Raw genomic sequence first — 24,064 nt, 5'->3', positions numbered from 1 at the left:
GCCACAAATAAAATACTGAAGTGGTCCGCTACCAGACACGATGCTATTACAGCGAAGCTAGTCTAAGCCTATGACTGCATATTAAAGACCTAAAGAGAGAATGCTATTAAATGGGAAAACTAAGCTTGTTCTGAGGAAATGGTCTTGCACAAAAACCATGATACGATGCTACATGCATTGCTCAGGACAACAGGGTAACACACAAAAAAAAAAACAAGAATTTTACAGTTGTCAAACTTGCTAGTGAAAACCCCTTGCTCATAGCATTCCTGGGTGGACTTCCTCGGTGCAAAGTGCATGAGTGCCGTGTCAAAGCAACAGTCGCAGATAAAAAACGCCACGTAAAATTGTGCTCTACCAGAAGCGGAGCAAGCTTTCCTTGGAAAGCTGAGAAACCCGTAAACAGCCTCCACCTGAGAAAGACGACAGAAGTGGCTAAAAAGCAACCTGAGCATTCTGCCCCAAGGTTTTCAATCCCACGCACACAGCCTTCACCACAGAAAGGTAGCCAAGGATAGATGGAAAGGTGCACAGAGCAAGACGCCCATTGCAGGGAGTGATCCCACCAATCGAGGGAAGTACCACCGACAACAACAAAACTTTCACCTCCATGTCAGATGATGCCAGAGAGTGTGAGTTGTGTGAGCTGTCCGAGTAGTCACCAAGGGCAAGCGAAGAAATGACTGGAAAGTGGGTCACGTGCGAGCCTGAGGCACTCTGGTACGACGCTATTTTCACGCTCAACCCTTCGATGGGGGCTGCTGAGCCAGCCTGCCTGGCTGCCACCTTGCGCCGCAGGCGCTGAACAAAGCTCCCTGTCGAGGAGGGGCGCCACGTGTAAGAGGCAAGGCCAGGGAAGTAACAGCATCACTTCGCCATTAAATTTGCTATCCAAGGTGTGAGGAGGAAATGGAATAAAACGCCTGCAAGTCATTTCGTGCTCCCGCCAAGTGTAATGCAGAATTCTCTCGCTGCACAGGTCACTCGAGTGTGAAAACAGTCACTTCCCACAAGCTACCTTCCTAAGCCTAGCATGTCGCATGTCAATGATTTTTGCTGCGACTGCAGAAAACCAGAGCTTGTGATGTGCGGGTGAATTAAGGCAAGATGCTAGTCCATCATCCAGTGCAAATACAGCTGGCTGTCAAGCTCTCTTACTGAATATGTTTGCAAATGCCTCCACACGGTAGGAATAGATAAAGCTAGCAAAGTACAGATTAGCTGAAAATTTCCACTGATTGAATGGGATCACCAGAAACTGCTTTAGAAGTACTCGCACAATGGCTCGTGCAGCTTCTAGCAGCACTGCCAAGGCCAGCATACGCCCACACGGAATCATCCTAAAGCAGTTCCAAGCACTCCCACCCGAAACCTCATTACAGCATACAGGACCAATGGCTGCGTACGATGCCCTGTGTACATAACGCACACACTGCAGAATCTCTATTTCAGTAAGATGCTTGCCAGCAGGCAACAATAACAGCCCAATACGAACCCGCTCGCACCCCCTTAGAAGCAGCAAGCATTAGTGAAACAGGAAGGACAGCACAGCAAGCGCAAAACCCACTCCGCGATAACAGTCACAGCAAGACACACAATAACACCGCTCCCACCCGCACAGCACAACCGCACACACACACACACACACAGCAGGTGTACGAACTTACCCCATGAGTTCACGGTCAGACCGAGGTCCGAGGGCTGCAGATGTTCCGACATGCGGGCATCGTTACAGTTTGGAAAAGGGTGCACGGAAAAGAGAAACGCATGTCTAAAGAACTAAAACCAGCGCTTCTTAACCCTCCCCCCTCCCTCCTAAAACCCAAAGGTGGCATAAAAAAATAATAAAGAAAGAAAATAAAGCCATTCATGCCACTCAGTTTTGCAACAACAAAATGTAGAAGAAAGGCAAGATGACGCGTGTCAAGGGACAGAAGGGGGAGGGAAAAGGTCGCTCGCCTTTTCGTTGCTTCTTGTCGTCGCCAGCAGCCTAAAATGGAGTCAGGGAGGGCAGAGCTCGCTTCGCACAGCGCAAGAAACGACAACAGTGTCGCCACGGAGAAACAGGCAGCACTCACAATCCGGCCGTCGAAGAAGGAACGATTGCTGCTGCCCGACGACGACGACCGGCGCGAAGTTGCACGGTCTCACTCTCGACACGAGAGCGGACAGACCACCACACCCACAACGGGTGTGCGAGAGGCAAGACAGACAGACAGAGAGAAATAGGAAGACAGCGCCGCACGCCCGCGGGGGCGCGGCGGTGTACGTATATATATATATATATATAGTATATGCAAAGACGGGGTAGCAATACTCACCAGGGGTCATCATCCTAGCTACAATTCTAGGCCTGACACAGTCAAACGAGAAGTAGCACGCTGTTGTGGCAGTTGGCCTGGTGATTGGGGGAATCGCAACAAGGCGCCACTTAGGCCAAGACGCGAACGAACACACATTCTCTCTTTCTCTCCCCCCCTCATACCTCGCTACACCACTTCAAATGATAGCCCTGCCCTTCACCAACCCCTCTCAAACACCCCTCTCGCTCAATAACCCCTCTTCCAAGACCACTAAGCTAGCTATGCCCCGGTTAGTTAGAACCTACATATAAATGGTAGACCCCGCACATAAAAGCTTTTATCTACAGAACGGTAAATTTTATGCCGCGCTCGGAAGAAAAACAAGCTAGAGCATGTTCGCTTTCTTCAGATTGGGTACGCTTGCGTCAGCGATGAAATATACTTCACCTACATGCACAGGATTAAAAAAAATGAATAAATAAAATGAATAAAGAGGAAGAAGACTGCCACGCACAAACAAATGCCTTTTCTACTTCTGCCCTGCATCATGCTTCTGCGAGAAAAAGCTGCTAGTGCGTGTGGTAACTACATTCAACTCTGATAGAAAAACAAAAAACAAAGTGGGGAGCTTTCGAGAAGTTGATGTGTTTCGAGGCGAGAGAGTAAACTGATATTCCCACTTTTGAAGCAAATGCACTACACGTTACGCACTGTGACGTCCACTAATGTGACACACGATGGGAGTGTAAGCTATCTGGATGGCACAGAGATGAGGATTAAAGAGAGATCACAGGCTTCTGATGCAAGTTTGTAAAGGGCACATATCCAAGTTAGAGAGACCGGGAGATGATTTCAGTGAGATAAGTGTGAAAGTAGAAAAATACACGGTGGAGGGGAAAAAAAAAAGTATGAGGGAGGCCTGATGTACACGAGGTTGTACATAAGGAAGGAGGATGACTACATCATGAGACGGAAGGTACACAGAGTAAAGGAGATGCGCATATTGTCCCTTACCTTATACGTGTCCCGGAATTTGTCGATTTCCCTCGTGATTAAGTTCCGCTTGTCTTCCTCAATGTCCATCTCATCCAGTTCTTGCATCAGACGGTGCTGAAGAAGCAAACAAAGTGGAGAACTTGAGCAGCAGGCACACAACATTTTTGCTGCCACCAAATGTGCCACGATTTGCATCAACGCAGAAAAGTTACATTACAATAAGCTTTGCTGGTTGAAATGGTACTGCATCTTGGGTAGGAGGAAATATTTAGGAGCAGCAACTAAAACCATCATCGTCATCATCATAAGCCTACCTACACTGCAGAATGAAGCCTATACAGTGCAGTCTACTTACAACATTATCAAGAACGAAAAATCCGATCATTGTAACTGATCATTGCTATATCTGGACTGCCGTAAAAAAGAAAAAAGGAGAAGACTGCCAAACATACTTTCGTAGCTCCGAAACCGAATTTGCCACCTACGATAAAAAATTGACACTGTAGAAAGAAGGCGGCGAAAAATGACATGTTTATTTATATCTCTAAACAGTATGTCAAGCATTAGGCGTGCTGAAATAGTAAAAAAATATCTGCACTTGCTTTCGCAGAAGTTTCAGATTCACAACCACGTTATGCATCGCGAACAGCGGCTGCACGAACGCTGGTGGCTATAATTTAGCGTACATGAAACCAATGAGAGAACTATCGACGACAGCACAAGATGGGCCGCTGTCAATCTCTTCGTCTCCATCGCACAACGCCACCGTCTGTCAGCTCGCACGACGATTGCCCCATCAGATATCTCTTCTCAGAACAAGGCAGCGCTATCTGCACTCAGGAACTCCTCCATCGAAGCACCACCCATTTTATCGCCAGTAGTGACATATGCCCATAGTTTGGTAACGTCGGCGGCTGCCACCGCGTTGGTTTCACATATGGAGGTTTCGGCAGGGCACACAAATCCCACCATCTCTATTCATTGGCACGGTCACGGGTTCTAGCGTTCATGAACGCAGTGCTCACAGTTTTCAGAATTCGATATCATCGACTGCGGGAGCTGGTACTTTGAGCCTTTCAAAATTTGTAGCTTTGTCTTACGCGACACAGCTTTGCTCTTTGTTGGGGCACCTTTCGCTGCTTCTGCAACAGATTATCACGCTCGCTGAGGGAGAGAGAAAGATTGTAGAAAGGGAGGGCAGGCACAATTCGCTTCTCTATTCTTTCTTTCTTTCTATGGACTCTCGCCGGCGACGTGGACGCGAAGCAGCTAGTGCCATCTTGCGGCACGCTGTGCCAACTTGCCCTGCTTTTCATGGCTTTCGCAATCGGCACGCTGGCAGGACGCGCTGCGCGATAATGGCAGCAAATACGGACTTGCATAGACAAACTTTTTGCCCCGTCTCGGTTAAGGGGAACTTAGCAAAGCAAATTTCTCTATTATTCTGCATGGAAAATGCCGCCCAAAAGGCAGAATTTCGATCGTTTTGCCCTATGCGCGATAAATAACACATTGTTATGTTTTTTTCTCATGGCCCTAACGCATAAGTTGATACTCTGAAGTCAACTCATCGTTAAAGCTGATATATCATTGTAAGTGAGCTGCACTGCAGCAGTGGTCTTTATAACTATGTTTCATACATCGCGTGCAAGTTCTCTTGGCAACGGCACATTAGATTCATTGCAAAGGCGGCCGATTTCGCTCTGAACTGCATTGCAGTGTTTTTCATTAAAATTTTATCTATCGCAAATAAAGGGGCCAACCTATGTTCCAATTCATGCGGCATTTCTTGCTCCCCCGACACCAAAACAACAGAGGAAGGCAAAAGACACTCACGTTTTTGCTGGACCTGTACTCCCTTTCGGGCTCAGGGCTGGTTCGTCGAGTGTTACGTGGAGATCTTGTGGCTGCTGGAAGAAACATCGCCAAAGAATAAACAACTGCTCCTGTGACTAAACATTTAGGCTCACAACTTTGTTCTCGTGCCGAATCTACAGTCGAACCCGGCTATATCGAACTCGCAAAAAAAAAAAGTCTATCAATTCGATATAGAGCATAATTCGATATAAGCCTGCTAAATAATTGGATGTCATAAAAGCGCATATCATTTATAAAATCACTTTATTGATGAAACTAGCTTAGTTTCGCATGAAATAGTTCTGCACTTTCTTCTGCTTGGGCAATTTCGCTGCCTGTGACGTACGCACTTCTCCACATTGTCCAAGGAGTCGGAGCAGCTGAGGCAGCAACCTTCCGCATTCGCGCAGGAACACCGGACTAGTACGAGCGCACCAATCACTTCGGAGGATGTGGACAAAGGACCGTCGTAGCTTTCCTCATTGTGCCCACTTTCGCTAGTGCTCGGTACGATGTCGGCAATGTAGTCTTCCTTTTCGGGCTCTCCAATGGTCACGACACCATCATTTGTGCTCACAAACTCGTCTACCGTTGATTCGTCAACATCTTCCGGGAATTCCAACAGCTCGCTCCAAACTTCGGCAGTACTGGCAACGGCTTCGTCGCATTCATCAGAATTTATGGTCATCATCGAGCACGTGGAAGCCGGCACAGCTGTAGCAATTTCGTCTGGACCACTTGCACACGGCCGTGCGTACGCGTCAGGCGCCACGGGCACCGGGTCGCAAGTTTGGCCGCTTTAGCCCTGATCTCCCTCTTATTCTTCAAGATCGTGTTGAGAGTGCTCCTCGGAATCGTGTACGCTGCGGGGACATCCGACTTATCACCGCGTTCGAACCAATTTACGATTTCGAGCTTCCCAACGCAAGGCGAATTCTGCCGCTCCATCACGGCAGCACTGCGGAAGAAGGCCCACAAGGCGCACACGCAATGAACCAGAAAAGCAGCGAGACAACTCGCACTTTCTCCGTCTTGCACAACGAGGGCACAAGAGCCTCTGATTGGCTGTCTGAGCAAGCGTTGCAGGTGGGCCAGGATCATTTTTTGCAGGGGGGTGTCGATGGCTCGCTCAACGCAGTGCAGTCACGGTAGGGTGAGCGGTCGGATGGAGCCGCGCCTCCGGGCTTCCCCGCCACCGCGAGGAAAAGCCAACTTCTGGGGGCACTTTTCCGCCGCTTGACGTTCTATATATCGGGAGTCGATAGTTTTGTTCGATGTAAGCGGATATAAGCGTAATTTTTGCTATATATAGACCGTTTCATCGGGCGAGGAGGATAGGGCGCGCGGAGGGCCTTTCCTCCTCTCTGGCTTGGGCGATCCGGCACGGCGCTGCTTGAAAGTATTGCTGTCGCGTGCTGCGGAACGATTTCGAGATGTTTTAGATCTTACTTTGTGAAATTTACGCAATGTCCGTTCATATAAGGTCGCCAGGGAAGCCTTTCAGTGCATCGGTAACTACTGTAGGCAGAAATATGTCTTGAGGGCGCAAAATGTCCCGCGCATTATCAGTCGCGGTGCGTGCATGTGTTGCTTACTTTTTGCTTATATAGATTTTAATTCAACAATCAAAACCAGCGTCTCTGTATTACCAGCATTAAATGGTAAATCAGCTCACTGTCTGATCGATTGGCATAGGGAGTAAAACATAAAACATAAGAGCGCATGCTCGTGCACGGCCAACTTAAGGCAGCCACGAAACATCTAAGCGGTAGGCTCTATCAAATATTTGTGATACACCGGCATCATTCTCACGCTTTTCAAGTCTAGTATGCTTGAAATTACCATATGTTTACGCTAGCCTTGCTGCATGGGGCCCATGGTGCTGCTCAACACAGCGATCACTGCGGTTGGTGAGCCAGCACGATACATACCGTATTTACACGATTGTAAGTCGACCCCTTTTTTTAAATTTGAAAGTCTGAAGTTGGGGGGTCGACTTACAATCGAAACCAAAACATGGCCCCGCCAATAAAAGCGAAACCAACGGGAGCTACAATGTAGTTACAATTTTATGTTTGCTCTATGGCCCTACCCGTATCTTTTCGCTATCCCGCGTGTTTGTTCGCTTTTCGGAGGGTTTTTTTCAACATTTTTGAGAGTTTTACCGTGCATGCAACAATCATGGGGGAGGGGGTGTCGGTAGTTGATGGAAGCGCCGCTGTTCCCATTTGCGGCGGCACCCTCAGAACGGCGGCGCTTGCGGGTTTCTCTTTCTCTGTTTAAAGGCTAGACGCGTTCCACTTGACTGCCGGCTACGTCCTACTTCTATGCTTCCCCAGTAGTCATAAGTGCTCCAGGCCCACGAATCGTTCGGGACTCGTTCACAGCAGCGTTCAAGAGGGCTGCCATCCTATACGCCGAACAAACAAGTCGCTGCGCAGCGGGCCGCAATTTCGATGTTTCTAAACGGGTGGTGCGAGAGTGGCGACTGCAGCGAAGCGAAATTTTCACCTGTGACGGCAACTGAGAAATTTCGCACGTGCCGAAGTCTGGACGCTTTCCGGAGCTGTAGGCTAAACTTGTGGCGTACGTCGCTGAAATGCGTGATCGGTCCCTGCCAGTGAAGTGTGACGTGGTCATGAAACAAGCCCGGACCTTCGCCTTAATTTTAAGGTTCTGCTCCGCCGTGAGTAGGAGTGGGTGGCGGCAGAAGACTGCGAAATTACGCCAACCGCACCTGTCAATAAAGCCTCCCTGACGGCTGCGTGTGGTTGGGTGCATTTGGCGTGGGCTGCTGTTCTGCAAAATGTTTGCCAAATTTGAAATTTCGCTGGACCACGACGCGCTGTGGGACCGCAGCAACGATGACGATGGCAGCACTAGTGAAGACGAGTAGTCCAGTGACCATGTCAGCTACTAATAAATTTTCGTTATCGAGTGCGCCCTCGGGTATGCTCTCTCTCTTTTTTTTTTTCCGGTCACGCGATATGGGGGGGGTCGACTTACATTCGAGTCGACTTACAATCGTGTAAATACGGTATATAAGCTGTGTGATAGGGCATTGCCTTTTTGGCCTGTATACAGCCATATATAAGAAGGTTCGCATAAAAGGAATGCGATGGCTATTTTTGAGCGCAAAATTTTCGTAATACGTGTGAGTGCGTCGTAGAGAACTGAACGAACACAACCGAAAAAAATTGGTTATCATCCTCTTTCTCTAAAAAGCAAGAGAAAACGGACTAACGCCGCACAACGTTTATAAATATGTAACCGTTGATGCCGTATGTTTGGACCATGCGCTATATAGAACAAAGATATCTGTAATCCAGCACCTACTACTGCTTAGGACGCTCGCGCAGTTCGTAAACGGTCGCTTTGCTGAACAAGCTTAATTCAGACTGTAAGGTATGCTGCTATTACTACCCAAAACTATTTTATTCATGGGTGTAAACCTCATCCATCCAACCAAGTAGTCACGCAATGTAACCTGCAGCGAACAGTTTGAACGCTTGTCAAAGTATAACATCACAGCTCCTATCGTAGCAGAACGGCACCCACGCTGTTACGATCGTCGAGTATGTTTCATGGCTTCTAAACCGCAGCTTAGAAATAGTAGATAATACTGCAATAAGGTCACATTAGTGATTGGAACATTCAGAAATACACAATTGATCTCCGAGGCTGATCGTAGGCTCAAATATGCGCTCACACATTGCGCTGCGTGTTCCGTCCACCTCAACGCAAGCAGAAATTCCGGCCATGACGCATTAAACCACTTCAGCACGTCTCACAGAACCGTTTACCACGTAGAAGACGCACGTCATACTAAACAGGCCGCACGACCACGAAAACAAACGCCAGAACCTACCACCGAGCGCATACCTGCCATGCAAAAGACCGCTTTCACCCAAGCCAGTATGGCGGCACCTACAAAAAAACGGTCTATACTCACTGCAACTATACCGTGTCCAGAAATTGTTTGATATATAGATTAATTCGGTGTAAACGGGTTCGAAATATTCAGGTTCAACTGTACAGACTGTTGTTGCTGGCACAAGTGACAAAAAAGTAAGAATGGTGGAATGCAAATCCGGTATTCCCTTTTATATCAGTGCAGCCTGTGCAGCCTCTGTTGAAAGAATACAGGCCACTCTACACATTCAAAGCTGTTCGACTTTGTGTTGTGGTTACCATGGCACTACAGGGAGAGTATTTTTCACTACTCAGGGTATTGGAACTCATGGCACAACAAAGGAAGAAGAATGACTTTATTGGAAGGTCTGGCGAGTTACTTCAGGGATTGGGTGAATATCACCGCCTAGGCGTCGGCCACGAGCCCTTGGGCCACATTAAAATTGCCTGTAGTCAACCTGGCACTTGCAGGCAATATGGCCCGTATACCTTTGACAAAGACTGCACATCAGCTTTGATAAATAAGCATGACCAAAGCTACTACAGTGGAGCCACGCAGCCGCTGTTGGCACGTTCACATGCAGTTTAAACATCGAACAGTAATGGTGCTTTCCGCTGGTTGACCTGGAATGGCTACCGAAATCCTAGAGCAAGCATTCCAAGCTAATCCATCTGAATCTGCCAGCGCAGGGCAAAAAATACTCCATGACAGATCATACAAGTTGATGAGTACACGTCACACATGCCAATTCCGAAAATTATGCTGGACTTCCGTTCCACTCTGTACGCTTTTCATGACGGCCAGTCGCTGACCTACAGCAGGCGCAATATTGGGTACCGTTTTACATGAAGATGGAAGTGAAGCACACTTCTCGTTCTGCTACCGCTCGAATCCGCGCTTTGGCGGCAGAGCAAGCGAGAACCACTCGGCCCAGAATGAGTTGATCTGAAACAACCAGTGGGAAGTGGTAACCCGCTCCAGATCGACCAGTAGAAAACCGATTCGTCACCACAGAGCAAGAAAACCCTGCTACAGATCATCCAGTGGAAAACACAAGTGTCCAGGAGCTACAGCTAACACAGAGACTAACGCAAAACTCTCCCTGCACTACTGAAACAAAAGAATGCCACTCACCGTTGTTGCCGCCACCACCCCTGTCGCCGTCTCTTTCTCTCTCTCGTTCTCGCTCGCGATCGGTGCCCCGAGTGAGCTCGCTGGCGTGCGACCGCAGCAGATGCAAGATGGACTCCCGCGTGTCCCTGTCCTGGCGCCAGGTGGCCTCGTCTATATCATCCGTCGGCTGCGGCTTGGCTTCGGAATTGGCGCCGTCTGCAGCTGGAGTGCCCTCTGTTGTGCTGCCGGGCTGCTGTTGCTGCTGAGACTGTTGCTGCCCAGTGGTGGTCCGCTTGCTCGCCTTGTATTCGTCTAGCTTCTCCTTGGTCTTGGCATCCACTTTCACCTGGCAGAAGAAGCGAGAACAATGAGGTGCTCAGCATCAAGAAGCACACACATGGTGTGGCCTTTTACGGCACAACACCCCGCACATGCGTGTGGCCTATTACAGCACAACACCTGCACATGAAAAAAGAAGCAACTAAGAAAAACGCACAGGGTCCAGAGGCTTACCACAAGCTTTTTGTCTCCAATCTCCCAGTCGTGCAGGATGCGTATGGCCCTCATGGCAGACTCTGGATCTCCGTACTCGCAGAAGCCGAAGCCTGCGAGAGTCCAACACGGAGAGTCAAGCCACACAACACAGTCTTGCATGCTGCCCAATTGCCAGTGGGCGGACTAGTGTCGCCAGTCCTGTACGTACCTTGGAGCCAGCCATTGGCGCCTTGGACTCTCTTCCAGCTGACCACGGTGCCACACCGCTGCGCAAATGCGAGACAACAAAGAAGTTGCGACAAAAATTCAGAAAATGCCCACGGCGGGAAAAGAAATTCACAAAGCTTCAGTGAACCAAGTCCACCAACCTGAAGAATGAGCCTGATGAGGTTGTCAGACGCTCTTTCCGTGATGTTGCCCACAAAGACTGTGACAGGGGGCCCTTTGGATGTGTTTTCGTGCTGTATAGGAACACGTGAGATAAGAGAAGGAGCTTTTCCACATGTTTGCTCACAAAACAAGAACCAACAACGACAGACTAATTCAATGACTGGCTTTTAACACTTACTGCAACAATATTTTGGTCCGCGCAAGAAGGCCTAGTTTCAAGATTGTGCACACATATAGCACCTTCGTGTGCAATTTTGCAATTGAAGTACGAGTGCATGCATCTCCAAAAGCAATCAAAAATGGACATTTTTCATAGCAAAACCAAAGAAAAAAAAAAACTAGAACACATGAAAATATATTGCACAATTTGCATTTCTACTGTGAATGCGCTGTTCTCAATAATGGTGAAATCAGGTGCTCCTAGTCTCGGAACAGAGCTGATTAAAAAAAATTATCGGATTTTACGTGCCAAAACCACTTTCTGATTATGAGGCACGCCGTAGTGGAGGACTCCGGAAATTTCGACCACCTGGGGTTCTTTAACGTGCACCTAAATCTAAGTACACGGGTGTTTTCGCATTTCGCCCCCATCGAAATGCGGCCGCCGTAGCCGTGATTCGATCCCGCGACCTCGTGCTCAGCAGCCTAACACCATAGCCACTGAGCAACCGCGGCGGGTTCGGAACAGAGCTGAGGCTACACGAACTTGCAGCTGTGTGGAGATGTGGAAACGAACACTAGCGCATAGTCTGTGGTCTCCGGAGTAAAATGACGCCCACGCGATGGCAGAATCATCTAGTAAGTCAGTCGATGGTGCAACGACACAAAGAAATGCTTTGCTTCACTGTTGCTTTTACAGTCGAGCCCACTCATAACAATATTAGAGTGCCACGAAAATTCCATTGTTATAGCTGACAATTGTTATAATCGGGTTGCATGAAAAATCAAAATAGGGGGATGACAGAGCTGATGCGAGAAAACTGTAATGGCAGGGAGGCCAGTGCCTCTCCCCCATCACTTTCCTCCATCCAGCTGCTGATTGTCTTTACTCTTTTAACTGCTTCCTGGGCTCATGTGTAACAAGCCGCTGCTGTCGGCATTACAAGAATGCCACTGCAATAACAACTGCAAAGAGGGGTCACGGGTGACAAGCGATACGTGAGCACCACCGAGGCATTGCTTTGCTGGCCCAAAAGGGGTCTTTTAAAAAGTGCAAGAAGGCTGCCACGGCAGCCTGTCAGCTTGAGAAATCTAGAAGAAACGCTGAGGCACGATCACTGCAAGCATCTCGCCACATGCTTCTCACTGGCTTCCACGAGAAAACCCCATGTCCGTCAGCCTTGCATGCTCTACGCAAAGATTGCCGACATCCTTTTCCGAGGCATCCAGGTGCTCCATGTAGTGCAGCGGAAGATTCCTCGCGAAAATAAAGCCCTAGAGGGACAATCATCTGCCAGGCCTCCTGTGAAGACAATGTTGAGGCAGCCTGCCCTACCGCGTCATCGCTGCTGTCGTCGCCATCGCTATCCTATGCAAGCACGTTCGCTGCGACGATCGCCACATCAGTTTGAAGCACTTGGCTCCTAAATTTATAGCCGTGCACTTTCTTTTCACCAGGAACGTTGTGCATTGCCAATGGTCGGTGGGTGGATCAGTCATCTCGTTTCGGCGAGGAGTCCAACGAGGCTGAGAAACCACATGGCCAGGAATGATTTCGACACAACCAACAAAGAGGACCGCGAGTGAAAAAGCTATTTGCAGAACTGCTGAATGAGGAGCCAGCGAACATGCAAGCAGTCTGGGAACAGCACAGATGGTGAGGTCCATTCGTGTTTCGTAGGGTGGCGCGGCGTAGAGCTATGGGCGCAGCCCATTTGTGTTCGGAGGGGTGGAAAGGCGACAGGAGAGGTACGGGGAGAATGCTGAAAAAGGAGTTCACGGCGGCTGTCGCAGCAGCGGCCATCGTACAGCAGCTTGATTTCTCGTTTTCTTTTTTTTCTTTTCAAGGACTTCGCATTTCACTACCATTTGGCTTGGACATCCAGCAGCCAGACTTCGTTATAACTGATAATGCAGCATCGGGGCATTGTAGTAAGCTGGTTATCTCGCCATGGAAAACATACAAAAGTTAATGGTGCAGCAGCTTCTCATTGTTACAACTGATATATTGTTAAAACTGGTAGCGTTATAAGTGGGTTTCACTGTAATGGCGATGCGATACGGGACTGCACGACGACACGACCTGTCAATGCGTCACTATAATGCCCTCGCCAACACTTGCGTGTCATCGTCAACAGTCCCATTACAATTTGTAACTGCAGCGTTTAGTATAACATAAAGCCGGACGATGGGTACACACCGACTGTTGGTTCCGGCGCACGAGCGGTTTCTTCTCGATAACTGCCGAGCCAGAGCCTGAACCGTGGCCACGCTTGCCTTGCGAGCGCGGTTGCGGCGAAGGCTGCTGCGGCGGCTGCGCCAGGATTGGAATCGACGGAGGCACTGTCACGGCCACGTGAGCCATCATCTGAAAAATGACGCCCAACACAACATCGGTGAATCCACTGCCTGCGTGTGTGAGGTAGTTTTGTTCGCCGGCCGCATTGCTAGCATGATGTTCGCAACAGCCATCTGCAGACACAGCGTGATCGTGACAGAATTGCACAATGTCGAGCAGGCAAGTAAAGCATCACATGCTGAACATACAAAAAACAACAAGAGATTACCAATGTCATCTAACGTGGATAAAAGAAAGTTGGTGCGGCAGAAAGACCTGCCACTTACTACTGTTTGCACAATTTGTACACAGAGAACAGGTGTTGAATGGTGTACCATCCAACCTCAAGCGTTGTCGCTTAAGGTATTCAATTTATTCAGCAATGGGCTCAACTTAACTGCAAAGAACTGTTTCGTGCATGCACAGTACATTGTATCCGCCCAGGAAATCAACCTAAGCAAAGTCAATGCGGGCGAAGAGTGAAAAATCTGAGATTCAAAAAGTGGTTAACCTTACAAAGCGCACTACTATACTAGTTGATCTATGAAAAGACCAAATCTGTCTAAAGTGCTAATAACGTGCTACAATTTTTTTTTTTTTTTGCAGAAATAAAAGTTTTAAAAACAACGTTGTGAGGAAGATACAAGCACTCACTGGTGGCATCATGGCCATTGGTATCATGCCTCCAGGGACTGGAAGAAAAAGAAAGAAGAAAATTGTAATTAAAAGAGCAATGAACAGTGAGAAACCTTCACAAAGTGACTGCAGCTAAAAGAGCCAAAGCAGAGGGCATGCAGAGCAAGTGTGTGGCAAACTGTTTTATGGATGAGGGTGATCATAAAAAAAAAAGCATGCTTGAAAAGGGCAGTTATACTTAACACTTTAAACCATTAAGTTACAAAAACCTTCTGCTAAGCAGAGACTTGCCATAGCCAAAGTGCATGTCATCTATCATGCTCATTTAGTTTCACTAGCTTAGGCAGTCGTTTCCAGTCACTTCTGCTGTACTTCTACAAGAGTTACTTCTGGTACATGGCTTACTTCTGCTATATGGCTTACTTCTGCTACAAGAAACAAACTTATCCGAAGCTACACACAGGTACATTCCACAACAAATGGCAAACCGCAACGTTATTGCAAACACAACTGATGCTCAATGTGCCATTTAGTACAAAAAGAATAAAAATGTGAAGCTTCGCAAGCAAGGTGTCATCGAGCTTTATAGGGACAGGGTAACCATGTAAGGCAAACAGACATAACAAAACGGACTGCTTTCCACTTACGTCTCCCCATCACATCGAAAGAGACTCAGATTCCTTTATCTAGAAATGGCAAGTGCATGACTTAAGCACCGTTCACACCAGCCTGGAGAGTCAAAGTATGTTGGAAGCATGGAGCAAATCTATACAGTTCAAAAAGAAATTGCATGCAATAATGGGCAGCAATGTTTCACTAACTAAATTTTCATAACCAAGAGCCATGCCTTTAACAGAACAAAACATGCACAGAAAATTATCAAAATAAAGCCACAACACAGGCAGTCAAGAGCAGAGTAACCTTATAGACTCGACATAAGCCAAGTCGGGCAATAGTGAATCCATCATAAGCTTTGCCAAGTACTGAGATAAAGATCTTAAAGAAATAAATCCAATAAAAGTGCAAAGTTCGGGATGGTGATTCTAGACGGTCTCAGGATGTGTTCCTCAATGCTGGTAGCTGTAAGTGCTTGGTTAGTGTAAGCTAACTACTGTAAACAACTTTTTCCTTGTAAATACAGCATTTCCAGAATACCTGCAGACAGTGAAAATCTAGAAAAAGGGGGAGACCTCATGCACATACAGTCGCCGACCGATTTTCCGGACTCCGAAAATTCGGACATGCCCAATTATTCGGTCAGCCTCGCGGCACCGCCGTTCTCCCCATAGACCATAATGTATAACAAGTGCCGAAAGTTCGGACACCTTGCAACCTCTCGTCTGATTTTTCGGACACTCCTTGAGCCAACTCGGTCGAGAGCACCATGCACCGACTCTGACCGGTGCATGGTTCGACTTGCTGCACTCCATTTTTGTTTTGAACGGAGCTTCCTTGCTGCCCCACGAAGTGGCGCTACTGGAAATCCCCGCTCATCATCATCGTTTCTGCCTGGTTTGATAGAGTGGCTCTGCAGCAGTTCTGGTTTCAGCTTAGTAAGCCATGTCACGACGATCCAGCAGCTGATTTGTTTCTTCGCGCACGACGCTGCAAGCATGCCGCGTTTTTTCGCTTGTGTGACTGGTGTCGGCACGGTGGTGTTTGCTTTGTGTGCTGTGTCGAGGTTTCGGTGATCCAACGCGGCATACGGAAACATCTCGTCAAGTGTCTGATGGCGCCGACAGTGCCCACACAAACTGCGCTGCGGAATGCCGGCAAGCGGGTGCCGGGAGGCCTAAGATTTGTCGCCTTCCGATGTGCTCCCTACCGACGCGGAAAATGTTCTGCCGAGACTTGCGCAGTGGTTGCATTGCGATTCCGGACACCGTCTCATTGACAGTTTCACAGGTGCTGACACTGCTGTACTGGCATGCGCAGAACTCGACGACGGCGAGATCATTCGTCAGGTTTCTGCTGCACCGCCGGACGATGACCGAGTCGGAAGTTGACGCACCATGTGCTACGCTGCCGTCGCATGCGGAGCGTGTACAAGCAGTGACTGTGCTTTCAGTTGCCTATAGTGACCGTACGACCCTCTCCGAGATTCAGGCTTATCTGATTGCGCGTAAACGGAACAGCGTGCAACGGCGCATTCGCGATTTCTTCAAGCCTACTGCCGAGCCCGAATAAGTGCGTGGAAATAAAGGATTTCATTTTTTTTTTCATAATCTGCTTTTTCGGACACCTGTTTATTCGGACATTTCCGCAGTCCCCGTGAGGTCCGAATAAACGGTCGGCGACTGTAGTAACACTAACACAGATATTTACGGGAACAAATTTTGGCTAATTCTGGGTAACACATGAAAGCTACATACTTGCCAGAAATTAAGTAGTCTATATTCTATTGTAGGAAAGAAAGCTAAGGAGAGCCCTGACACATTAGTGCAAAAGTACTAGAAAAAGAAAATCATTTTTTAGACCAGTAAGTATGCCCTGCACATTGTTCCTAATTTCCCACCAACAAGAGTAATACAAAAAAGATTATTTGTGGCAAAATGCCATAACATGTGGTTTTAAACATAACGACGCCAGCTTTCACTCAAACTTCCTTTAAAATGACTTTAACAGACTTTAGTGCTGCTTCGTTCTAAGTATTTCAACATAAATTATGGCATTTAACATGTCGAAGCACAACACAGGCTATATAACATTGTAGTGGGTGGTTCTGGAATCATTTTTTACCTGGGAAGCTTTACACGCAGCTAAATGTAAATACTACATGATCATTCTTGCAACTGTTCCCATCGGAATAAGGGCACAAAAGCCGGATGTGAAACCCTGCTCGGCAGCAGACGACGAGAGCAACCGGGTCATCTCGGCGATAGCCTTAACCAAACATTTATCTCATTTTAAAAAAGAATTCACACTTGGCATTACAATTAACTGTATATACCTAGGCCGAAGGAACAAGTCTGACAAGAGGAACAACTCATGAACTCAAAACAACAATACTAATCTAATGACCAAGCAAGCAACAATTGCAATGACAACATGGCCCTCAAACCAAACATACATAATCAACTGACAAACAAGTCTTCATACATAAACAAATAAAATGCAGCTCTCAGGTGAACAGGCTACGAAGATTAAATAAAAGCTGATTGATTCCACACAAAAGCAACACTGCCAAAAACGAAAGGAGACTCCGCAAACTGCAATATACAGCAAAGTGATACGAGAAGAAACAGCATGCATATGTTACTGGTGGCTACTAACCCAAGTTATTATTCATAACGTCGTCTGCCTTAGCAGCAGTGCAAAGGCACACACAATGGCATCAGGGACAGCAAAACAACACGCAGCTCTGTGTTGCAACAGCGCTAGGCTTCACTTCATAGTTAGCAGGCAGCACGGTGGAAGCTATGCAAGCAGTGCGCCAGTCTTGGAAGCTTTGTCCCTCTGCGCAATTTGCCGTGCATTGGACGGGTGTAATGTAAGGATTCCTTTCGTTCAGTTCTATTTGGTTATCGTCCGCCACTCACGAATGGCCAATCCTGCTGATAACGTGGGTGCAGCTGCGCTCGGACCGCTGATGTATCACGGAAAGGAAAAAGAATCGGAAACGTTATATTATGCAGGTCTTACATTTCGATCATCACCTACAGCTATAAGTGTTTTTGCATGTTACTAGAATGCATGTAGTCGTCAATATTTTACTAGAATGAATGTATTAAACATGTTGTGAAACTGCGTACGGCTTGTAGAGTGTAGCGCACTGGTAGAGGGAACGTGGTAGTTTAAAGAATGCACAAAGTAGCGCACTGGTAGAGGGAACGTGGTAGTTTAAAGAATGCACAAACTATTCCCTCTGGCAACTGTCGCCAAGCTCTGCAGTAGATGACTCATGGTTGGTGACACTGACACCTTTCTACACACCTGTCCAGGGCACTGATGTTAACTCCATCAAACACTTGTAGCTACAGTGCTAGAAAAGCGAGAGCAACACACCGGAACGTTCCCTTCAATGGTGGGGGTCACTGTACACCTTTTTTTCTCCATGCATGTGACGCTCTAACTCTGACATAAATGAAGATAGTGCTTGCTGCAAACAGCGCAATCTGCTCATTACATGGTTGATTAGACCAGACCAAGATCAGCAGTGCCTTTAGTGCAACGATTTTTCCACAGGATTAGATGACAATGTGTAAGCTTACTGTTACGCTGAATTATGTAAGGCATTCTAATTTCTCACTTTCGTAATTGATGATCTGTTCGTCGGTCGGAAACTCGGGCAGAAGGAGAAGTCACTCTAGCAGCTGCTGTAGTGCCTGCTACGTATGAAATGGCGCACAGCGCCACACAGGAGGCACTATGGAATGACCACTTCTGGGGATGCTGTCTTTTAGCACACGACTGACGATGAAACAGTGACTTTGGTTAGCGTTTCTGTGTAATCAGGGTCACACTCGCTCATTCGTAACTGCAACGATCATTCAATTTGTAAAAAAAAAATTGTAAAAAAAAATAAAAAAGGTTGATGCGGTGACAAGCTACATTCACAAAAAGAAAGAAAGAAAGAAACAACAGCTGTGCAGGTTGAAATCTGAACAGGTGTGCAACCCTGCACCATTTAGACCGCTCAGACAGAGTAAGCAAGTTTCGGAAGATGTGGCAATAAAAACGTCAGTGCTAGCGAATGCCCTAAACTACTAGGATGTATGGAGCTAGCCGTCGCCAGCGAAAGTGACAACACCGCCAAAAGTGATCACTCCAAAAAATAAAAGACCTCAAGATCCCTTGTAACAGCAAACTACAAACATCTTTTTTCGCACTACCCTAAATGCAATGTCGCTACCTTGAAAGACCGGGTTTCAACAATATAGTGCCTAAGGCTAATTGTTCAACACTCATTGCAAAGTGTTCTTTAAATGCCATCAAAATGTGAGGGTTTTGTCCTGTTTTAGTTTAATCTTCTAACCCTCCAGCCTTTATAGTTGCACTTGAAAAAAGCTTTAACCTGAAAATGAGGCTTCATTTGCAACCTGCTGGTCCACTAAACAACCCATGTTGGTAACAAAACCTCACTGCTATTCAAGAATCAGGAACACAATGCAATTAGTCTTGGGCAAGCGGTGTTTGTGATTGGTTATTACAGCTGCTTTTACCTTGTAACACCAATTGCTCTCATGTTTGGCATGTGTGTAAATACTGGTTAATCGGTAACACTTGACTCAATAAATTTTCTAAACCTCGAGTGCAAAAGTTAATGGTAGTAAAAGGCTGGCTTTGAATTAGTATCAGGCATAGTAATAGCAATACAAAATTGCATGAGTAGTATATATTGTGCATGAACATTTGAAAAAAAAAAAAGAAAATATGAAGGAGCCAGATTAACAGGTAGCAAATGTCCATGAGATCACTTGCAAAAACAGCATTCAAGAAGTCATGTTTCACTATGGAAGAGAATGTCCTTGGGAAATTATGCCACTCGGTATTCAATGCAACAGTAAAATGTACCTCCCGTTCCGAGTCGGCAAGATGTCACTTAATGTTTGTCCGATCTACTGACTGACATGCATGATACATGGCTGAACCAGCCATTGTTAAGCCACACCTCGATTACCTTTCTTTAAGCTTTAGCTTTTCTCACCTGCAACTTAAGTAGGCTTACTTACAAGTTTGCAACTGGAAAACCCTGGTGATAAAAAAACTTGTAATATGGGTAACACACAAAGCGTGATGCGTCTACTAACCACGGAGCGTTACAGTGGTTCTTGGTCGTGCAGTGAGTAGCGTCACACCATGCTGCTTTTTGCTTTATTCATCTTTCGTCACATAACTAAAATGACAATTTGGCTTATGCTTCAATTACAAGCTGAACACTTAATTAAATGCGAAAGGCAATCACTAAAGCGAGAAGTTAACGCAAATTTCTTGGTCAGAAATTTTTACCTTACGGTACACGTGTTTACTACATTCAAACTAGAACACACTACTGCCCGTACCGAACATACTGAACATGCAAAGTTTTGACATCATTTTTAAAACTGAAAGGTCAAAATTTTATATATTTTTTGTTGTTTACGTTCTGTACCTCCCTTATTTAGCTGCAAGATGCTTTAAAGCACTCATCTTTATTTGAAATGAATCAAGAACAAGATTACCTGCGCACAGATTTTTATCCTACCAGCAAAGCAATCAAAACTGGGAACAAGAGTAACTAGAGTAAGATGATGAACCACTTAAGTTTCGTTAACTTGAATGCCTGGAATGCACCCAGCATAGTTAGTAATACTGGCAAAGGTTGAACAATCAATGGATCAAATGTGACACGAAAGCATCTAAGTAGTTTTTTATAGAGCTTATTGCAAGAAACAACTATAATTCAGAAGTTTCACCACTGCTCAATTAATTGGGCAGAAATCAACTATTTTGAGTTTCACCAAGAAGTTAAGCTTGCAAGGAAGGCAGACAGCAACTCAAGCAAGCCATGACGTGCCAACAAGTGCAACTTTGGGAAGCACAGTCAAGAGTTTGACGCCAGTATCTGTGGTCAGGTAGCAGGTTACAACAGGTGAAAAATTAGGGACAGTGACCACTCCTCGTCTACAATTCACTGCGAACGAATACCATTTCGGAATCCACATAGGTTCCTTCGTTACAGTGCACTGTAAACAAGGAACACCCAAGGGGTTCCATAACATCTAGCAATTCTTGACGTGGTCAGTGACCTGAATTTTTCTTACTTTTCGGGAGGCATATTCACAACTAAACAACCGCACAATGTGACGCAATCAAGTACACAGCGTTTACTTCAGAGCCCCAGAGCTCGTTAAAATAAACATCCTCACAAGCAACTTCCTGCAATATCTTGCACTTGTTTTGCCGCTTCAGGATGCAACTTTCTACAATCGGGCAGCTCGCAATAATGCTCCTGAATCTCGCCAAAGCCACAACTTGCAAATGCTCTGAGCGATGCATAGAAAAGTCTACTTGTCGTAGCAACCTACATCACATTGCTACATGCATCAAACATGCCATTTCTACGGCACAGATGAGGAATCGTGACAAACCAGCTGGGCAAAAATCACTTTCCTAGTCCAAGGTGCGGCTTGTTAATCTTGGGAGCTCTCTACCCGTAGGAGCTCGACAGGTCGGGGAACACAGAGCGGAATGGCGTCGCAAGACGAGTTAAATACGGTCAGCATGCAACGTCACGGTTCTTACCCATGTGTGGCATGGTGTACGGCGGTGCTAACATAGGCGGCATGCCCGGCATTCCGGGCATGCCTAGAGGCGGTCTGTGGGGTGGGAAAGCCATGTCTTCCCGAAGTACTAGTCGGTACTCCTGAAAAATAAAAACAGGCCACAGAAGTTGATACGGAAAGCCGCTACGCCACGTAAAATAAAATGAACGTTCAAGATCTGTTACGCGAAGCCTGCGCACAAAACAACTCAAATGAGAGTGCTCATAAACGCGCCTAGCTGGGTCAATCGAGGCGATACGCGATTCCAGCCGAGACGCTAGATGATAGCAGGTGAACCAAACTGCTGGAACAGACGCTTACGGTAGGTTCAACCTTTCGCAGACTACAGCACTGCCTCGAAGTGAAAGAGACAAAACAGAAAGCTGCTGAAAACGCCAGTCAACATCGATTCGGGTACGCGAGGCAGGCAAAGAAAAACAAGAACGACAGACGTCACACCACAATTCCAAGGCTGGCCCTCAGCGCAACGTAATCAGTTGCGATGCTTTCCTCTGAAAAGGAGAACGCGTCCTGCGCGTCGAAACAGACACTCTTCGAATCGAGAAACGTGCGTAAAACCTATCCTACCGGCCCAAAACGCGAAGACGGTTACTCCGCAAAATAAGGTGATGGCCAATGAACACGAAACATGCGAGCTAAGCCTTATCTAGGGCAGGCAAGTTGGCGGCGCAACTTGGCTGACTACATACATTGTGGCACGGCTATGACCGCCAAGTAACGTCAAATCTCACCGTGGCTACAGTTTGGTGTCTACCGGCTTACAAAGAAACTTTATCGCGTATAAAATACACGAATTAGGCAGCGACGTTAATTACAGAACTGCACAACACAGAAATAGCTGTATGTAATGGACGAATGTTGTCCTCACGCATTACGTCAGTAGAGAAATACTGGACAAACGGTCTTACTGCATTGAGTTAGGGTAACAGAGAGCGACAACTTTTCATGGGTAAAATTGTTAATATATTTTTCCTAAAAATAAGAATAATATAAAAGTAAGTCAAATTCTTTGAAAAATGTTTGAATATAATTGTCGGTTGACAATTACGTAGGCTTTAAGATTACAAAAGCAATTTGTAATCTCTGAGGCTATGCGTAGCACATTTCGCGAGTTACTGACAAGGCTTGTGGCTGGGCTAGTTTTATTTTGCTATATACCACGTATTACCGTTGCTATATATTGCCATGTATGCGCGTTGGTCTCACGTACTTTCCTTTGGATTTAAATCACCAAGCGTTTCTTCGTTTTAGGCGTCTTAGGCTTTCGCATTGAGAAACCTCGCTTGCAGGCACTCCGTGCTTGCAGGGTTGCCGTGCTTGCAGCCGGAGCGTCTGCGAACAGAGCTAATACGCACAAAAGCAGTCCGAAAATTAAACAGTAGGGCTATTTTTGTTTTTTGTTTTACCTACGCTGGCTACACCAGCGCAGCTAGTGTAGGAATTCGCCATTTTTTGTTTATTCGGTGTAGAAAAGTGTAGCTCCGCCCACCTACACGAAGCCATTTTTTTAGCTCTAGTGTAGCACTTTCTACACTTCAGTTTCGGTGAGTGTAGGCAGCAGACAAGCAGGCTGGCGTCAAAACGCGTGGCGCCAATTTGCCTGCGGCTGTCGGCGCTGATGTAGCGACGATAGTGAATATTCGCTGCGAGGACGGTAGCGAAGTGCTGGCGTGACCGTGTGTCATAGAGGAAGCTGAACTAATCTTCTAAAAAAATAAAATGGTCTTACTCTCTGATGGTGCGCTGGCTGTTTCATGCTCCGCGCTGTATTATACGCTCTGAGAAGCTGTCATCATGCACTGCGCGATCGCGATGTATTTCGCTGCTGTTTGCCTAGATTTGTTGATGAAAGGAAACTCGTACGTTGGCGTTTAGTTTCAGGCAATGGCATATACGCGGCCAGTAAGTGTGAAATAAGTCAGGCGAAGTGCCGAGTTGGCGCTTTTCGTCTGCTGATGCAGAATACGACGGGCTGTTTGCTCCGATTGGCTGCAGCCCAGCGAGGCCAGTGCAGCACACGACGTCATCGCCTCTGCCCGGCACTACACTTGACTACACTCGTCTACACGATCCTGCACGAAATGTAATTAAAGAGGCGTCCTGTATGTGTGTATGTACAAGCGCTGTGTATGTCGTCTTCGCAGTCCTTGTCCTTCGCGCTGTACGTTATTTTTGATCAAAAAAAAAAAAAAAGCCCTATAGATATATAGTGCACCGAACGCGAGCGAGGGAGCAACAGTTGGATAGACAGATAAATAGTCAGTCCCCGGAAAGTGCGGGAAGTATTCTAAGAATGCTAATCGCGTTCAAAAACATTCATGTCGGGGCATATATATGCAAGCTATGCCATTCATGCCATGACATTCATATCTTGATATGCGACGGCATCACGACATGCACGTCATGTCATTAACGCCAGGAATATCCAGACGTACGTTCAGTTAAAGACGACCATGGCTACGTTTAATTTAACACGACGCGAGTGGATCGAGTGGGAAGTCGGGCTGACCGAACCAAACGTGACCGCGTGTACAGGAACTCGCTTCCGACGAGTCTGGACCACGACGTCACGCAGCGTCGTGCCGAGACATCAACGTGC

General features: G+C 46.8%; 1 protein-coding gene across 6 annotated transcripts in view; it reads right to left on the bottom strand.

Annotated features, from left to right (window-relative positions):
- Positions 1-22,353, bottom strand: part of LOC135905667 (RNA-binding protein 25-like) — a 45,506-nt gene extending 23,153 nt beyond the window's left edge. The window contains exons 1-10 of one of the 6 annotated variants that reach the window (XM_065436623.2): positions 22,197-22,353; positions 21,425-21,545; positions 14,219-14,256; positions 13,427-13,594; positions 11,046-11,138; positions 10,886-10,943; positions 10,696-10,787; positions 10,204-10,528; positions 5,136-5,209; positions 3,318-3,413 (exon numbers count right to left, since the gene is read on the bottom strand). In XM_065436623.2, coding sequence (XP_065292695.1) covers positions 3,318-3,413; positions 5,136-5,209; positions 10,204-10,528; positions 10,696-10,787; positions 10,886-10,943; positions 11,046-11,138; positions 13,427-13,594; positions 14,219-14,256; positions 21,425-21,518 — 1,038 coding nt within the window. In that variant the 5' untranslated portion in view covers positions 21,519-21,545; positions 22,197-22,353. Of the gene's footprint in view, positions 1-3,317; positions 3,414-5,135; positions 5,210-10,203; positions 10,529-10,695; positions 10,788-10,885; positions 10,944-11,045; positions 11,139-13,426; positions 13,595-14,218; positions 14,257-21,424; positions 21,546-21,896; positions 22,175-22,196 lie in introns of those variants that run through there. The other 5 variants (XM_065436627.2, XM_070521913.1, XM_065436624.1 and 2 more) reach the window with 5 other exon arrangements.
- Between the last annotated feature and the right edge of the window lie 1,711 nt (positions 22,354-24,064).

This window comes from Dermacentor albipictus, chromosome 7, assembly GCF_038994185.2.
Source record: "Dermacentor albipictus isolate Rhodes 1998 colony chromosome 7, USDA_Dalb.pri_finalv2, whole genome shotgun sequence".
NCBI classification, from domain to species: domain Eukaryota; kingdom Metazoa; phylum Arthropoda; class Arachnida; order Ixodida; family Ixodidae; genus Dermacentor; species Dermacentor albipictus.
The sequence above is the reverse complement of the archived record's forward strand: the minus strand, read 5'-3'. Positions and strand labels throughout refer to the sequence as shown.